The sequence below is a fragment of the Acanthisitta chloris genome, unplaced genomic scaffold, assembly GCF_000695815.1.
Source record: "Acanthisitta chloris isolate BGI_N310 unplaced genomic scaffold, ASM69581v1 scaffold4864, whole genome shotgun sequence".
Lineage (NCBI taxonomy): Eukaryota > Metazoa > Chordata > Aves > Passeriformes > Acanthisittidae > Acanthisitta > Acanthisitta chloris.
This window is the reverse complement of record NW_008669805.1, coordinates 34,305-39,187: the sequence shown is the minus strand read 5'-3', so window position 1 is coordinate 39,187 and position 4,883 is coordinate 34,305. Positions and strand designations below refer to the sequence as shown.

General features: G+C 39.8%; 1 protein-coding gene across 1 annotated transcript; it reads left to right on the top strand.

Moving 5' to 3' along the window:
- Window positions 1-541: 541 nt before the first annotated feature.
- TIMM21 (translocase of inner mitochondrial membrane 21 homolog (yeast)) lies at window positions 542-4,237 on the top strand (the record flags this gene model as incomplete). Its single annotated transcript, XM_009073449.1, has 5 exons — window positions 542-604; window positions 704-801; window positions 2,045-2,118; window positions 3,948-4,053; window positions 4,145-4,237. Coding segments are annotated over 5 exons (434 nt in total), but the record flags the coding sequence as incomplete, so codon positions are not given.
- Window positions 4,238-4,883: the final 646 nt, after the last annotated feature.

Below are 4,883 nucleotides of genomic sequence, written 5' to 3'. Positions count from 1 at the left end.
AAAAACAGCAGTTAATGATGTTAGTAAATAAAACACATTTTTGTCTAATATCCCTCCTTTTTAATGTTCTCTTGATTGATAATTCATACAACCAGTTATTATCAGTGTGTGCAGTTCATAAGCTTTTGCTTTTTCATTTTTGTCTCCCTTTCTGTGCATAAGGACTGCAGTAATTATGGGTTTAGGTGGTAGCTTGAATACCACAGTGCTAAATATCTCAATAGTTCTTAAAAAATCTAGCTGTCATATACACAAAAAGCAGTAGTAAGTGCTGCTTTGGATCTTGAAAACATCTAGTAGGAAAGCAGAAAATAATAAGGCTTTAACGCAGATGTATAAACATGCCCTGTACAGCAAAAGATATATTCCATGGTCTCTTTCCTATAGTGATGAGGCATTATGGAAACTGTTACTGGAATGTTTTCTTCTGCCAAAATGTTATTTGAGCTGCAGACCAATAGAACAGCATTTATGTAAGAATGCCAAGTGGTTCTGACTATCCAAGGTTGTAACTCCTGTGTTGTTTTCTGTCTTATTTCAGTGAAAGAAGCTGGAAGAGACTTTACCTATTTTATTGTGGTGCTTGTTGGAATTGGTGTTACAGGTTATTTTTTTTAAATTACACTCTTTATCAGAAGACACTTTTCATTAATTCCATCTGTTTTGAAAAGTTTTTGTTCATTTACTGTTGTTTCTGTTACAGGTGGTTTGTTCTATGTGATTTTTAAAGAGCTATTCTCTCCTTCTAGTCCAAATAAGATCTATGGAGATACCTTGGAGAAATGCAGATCTCACCCTGAGGTTGGTTTTTAACCTTACTCGTAAGTTTATGTTTCTCAGTAGTTACTGTTTCTCTCTAGGTCAAAAGTTTGTGTAAAGAATCTCGCAAGCCAAGCTGTGTATGGGAAGACCCACTGGGTGCTTAGCAGGCAAACACCAGCAGATCTGCTAGTGCTTTTAGCTAGTTAGGACAAGTCAGTGCAAGCATTGAACCGGGGTGAATTCACCTGCTAGAAGGTAAGTGAGTGTGCAGCAGCACAACAGGTGCAAATGCAATGCCCTTCAGAGCATGTGCTCATGCCACCATACAGAAAGGCTGAGTGCCTGCTAAATGTAGTACTTCAGGAGTTCTGCAGGTTAGGGAGGCAACTGGTTCCACTTAAGTTCTGTAGAGTCACCCTGCTGCCTTTTCTCAGCACATTTATTCTGTTCTGACATTTCACTAGGGCTCTGTCACTCTGTGAAGCACTGATATCCAGGAATTTAAACTCTTCATTTGAAACATAGTTAGCATGCCTGTGGCTAACAGGAAAAGAGACAGAGAGCAGTTATGGCATCACACAGTCATGGCTAGATGTAAATAAAAATCAATCTAAAACTAGATTCTAAAAACCACTACTAAAGGCAAAACAAAAAAATGCATGGAATAGCTTTCAAATAAGGTTGCCACAGATACCACAGGATAGCCTAGAAATGAGGTGACAAGTTGTCAGTAGAATAAAAATGAAGACTGCTTTAGAACAGGCTTGTAGAATTAAAACTGTTCTCCAGTACTTGCAGAGTAGAACTTTCCCTCCCTTTCTAACCAACTGTAAAGTAAATTTAAAACTAGGTGAATTTTCTCTGGCTCTATAGGTCCATAAAAAAGATACAGAATTTCTTAAGCAGTAGTGTTTTTTAGATAATGTGGAGTGCATTCGCATTTCAGGCTGTGAAACATATTCTCTTGGAGGAGACGTGAGCAGATATTTCGTGCTCTTTTTCCTTTTAACACAAAATACCCATCTACATGTCATCTTCTCAGAGAAGGGTACAAATGGCAGAGATTAGTAGGATTTGGTTTAGACCTTTAATATGTGACTGTAAAGAAAAGGACTGAAATACAGAGGATTTTTCCTTACACTGTTTTCTTCAGAAACTTTTTGTGACACATTAGACTCACAAGGAGCATTTTGTTAAAAGAAAATGCATTCACAGCAGGGGCATGAGGTGATACTGGAATATCTGTTTGTATGTGATACCTTCTGACTCTTTTCTCTTGTAGATAATTGGTGTTTTTGGTGACTCTATTAAAGGTTATGGGGAGACAACAAGAAGAGGAAGACGACAGCTTGTCAGGTACCCTTCGTGTTTGCCCCATACAGACATTAGTATTTTGCACAGCAAAGATACTTTGGGTCACATCACAGCAAGTTAGATCTAGACTGATGAACTGTTTGTGATGTACCCTGTTACTTTTCAGTGTACACAGAAGTTTTTTGCAGTACCTCTCGTGTGGCGTGTGCCACTAAGTGCAGTGCACATACAGTATAAAATGCCGATTCCAAGTGTCTCAGAACAGGCAGTGGCTGCCATGGTAAGCATTGAGCTGGTCTCTTCAAAAAGTAGGATGAGTCTGAAGAGAGTACAGCAAAGGCCAGGGCATGCACGTGGGAAGCAGGAATCTGACTGAAGTTTACACTCTCAAACTATTCTGAGCTGATAGGCAGAATTGGCTGCCCATTTCATATATTGCTTTTTGGTACTCGAGGCCACATCCCTACTGTGTATTTAACAGAACATCTCTCACCTAAATCTTTCATGAGTGTGTCTGTTTATTACTCTCCTTTTGAGTGAAACAACAGAACTAATTCTTACAAAATGTAAATCCTCCTTGCTTTGCCTTTATTGGGTTCTTCGACTGGAATATATTCAATGAGGTTTCATACAGGATGAGACACGTAAGCCCAGACACACAACTTGAACCATGAAATTGAGATTTATTTGTTTTCTGGAGGAAAGTGACTTTAACTGGTTGAAGCTTTATCTCTTCACCAGACTCTGAAAAAGTGTTTAAAGTGGAGCTGCTAAATGAAAGGATATGCACAAGCATTTTTAGCACCTGTCTGCAAAACAAACTGTGTAGATAAGTAAAGGTACTATCCATCAGCTTTCCTAGTATTTCACTTCCATCATTTTGAAAGCCTAGTATTTTAAATAAATTTTTGAACTGAAGACTGTGTAAGGTTGTAGAGTTTGTGTCTGCAGTATAAGGATGACCTTAAATGTCCCAAAAATATACAGGGTTTTTTGTATATGAACACCTTGGAAGTGAATTTACTGCAGTAAGGGTCTTCATTCATCTTTGTTTTCTCTAACCCATCATGTCATCTGAAACTGCATTGGAAGTTTAATTCACAGTGTGTACCTGGGCATGACTGATGGAAACAAGAGCGTGGTAGTATGCAGCAGTAATTCCAGTAGGAGTCATAAACTGGCATCAGAACTGTAGTTTGACCATTAGTTTCTGAAAGTGGCCACCTTGCAAGTGACGTGACCTTTCTATTTGGCTAATACCCAACTTCAGTCTAAATACAGTGTTTAGGTTGGAGATCTGATATCAGGGCAAAGTTACGCAACTTCAGTAGAACAAGATTATTGCCAAAGTAACTAAAGCACATAGTAAGCTGTTTGTTTTCATGTGATTTAACCAACTTGATAATTAAGTTGACTAAACATTCTTTGTGTGTTTTGGCTTGGTAACTTAGTTAAAGTGCCTAAAAGGATCCCTGGCAGTCTTGGTGATGTGGGCATCCCTTGCTAGATGCTGGGTGCTGAATCTGGGGATTCTTTAGAACAAATATAAGGAAATACCAGAGTCTTCAGCTGCTGGTTTGCTGTTGAGTCTTGAGGGGAGAACTGGGGTGAGGACATTTAAACATGTCATCTCTTAATGCTCAACAGCTAATTAGTTCTAACTCTGGTAGTTCTTAGGCACTCAGAGTAAAGCTTGAGAAGAGCAGTAGAGAAGGAACCCCGGGTAGCATAAGGACTGCATCAGAATACACTTTTTTCCAAAATAAGTAAGAGCTTCCCTAAATAACAAGTTGAAATTTGAAGTCTTAGCTAGCATGTCATATGTATCCTTGCTAAGGGGTTGGGTTTTTGTTTTGTTTTGCTGGTTTTAGGCACATTGAATTCATAAGGGATGGAGTGAAACACATGCGTTTGAAGTTCTATATTGAGGGCACTGAATCAGGGAAACAGGGAACAGTCCATGTGGAAGTCAAAGAGGTATGTACAGTTGCTTGATAAAGCTGACCAGTTAATCTTGAATTTAAACTACCAAGCAGGAAAAAACAGCCCAAAATTGTTTTCTTTACAGAATCGTGAAGCAAGAAGATTTGAGGTCTGCTACATATTTGTGGATGTTGACACCTATCCGAGAAGAACCATTGTCATAGAAGACAACAGATAGCTAATGATTGGAGTTGCTGACTTATCTCATTGAGTGTTGGATAACACTGGCGTAGCCAGTCTACATGTGAATTGTTTGGTGTTCGTGATTGTGTCTCACTACTTTGGGGTTGTGTTACAGGAAGAAGCCTCTCAGGGTCTCCATTAAGGACTTTTGATAATAACTGATACAGGATTTAAAGTGAAGCAGTTACTTCTGACATAGGAAAGTAATGGCTCATAATAAACAGTTTAATACTTCTGCACTCCCCAAAAACAGGTCTTCCAAGTTTTTAAGTTTGGGTGGGGAGTTTTGTGTCTTCCTTTGCTTGGATTTCCTACTACCACTGCAATAAAGAAAGTGGTATTTTAACTGTAGACAAACTCTACTGTTTTCATTCTGGTTGCCTTTGTCCTGCACTTTGGCCATAGCAATCCCATGCAGCACTCCAGGCTGGGGACAGAGTGGCTGGAGAGCAGCCAGGCAGAAAGGGACCTGGGAGTTTGGATAGACAGAAAGCTGAACATGAGCCAGCAGTGTGCTCAGGTGGCCAAGAAGGCCAATGGCATCCTGGCCTGGATCAGGAACAGTGTGGTCAGCAGGACCAGGGAGGTGATTCTGCCTCTGGACTCGGCGCTGGTGAGGCCACACCTTGAATCCTGTGTGC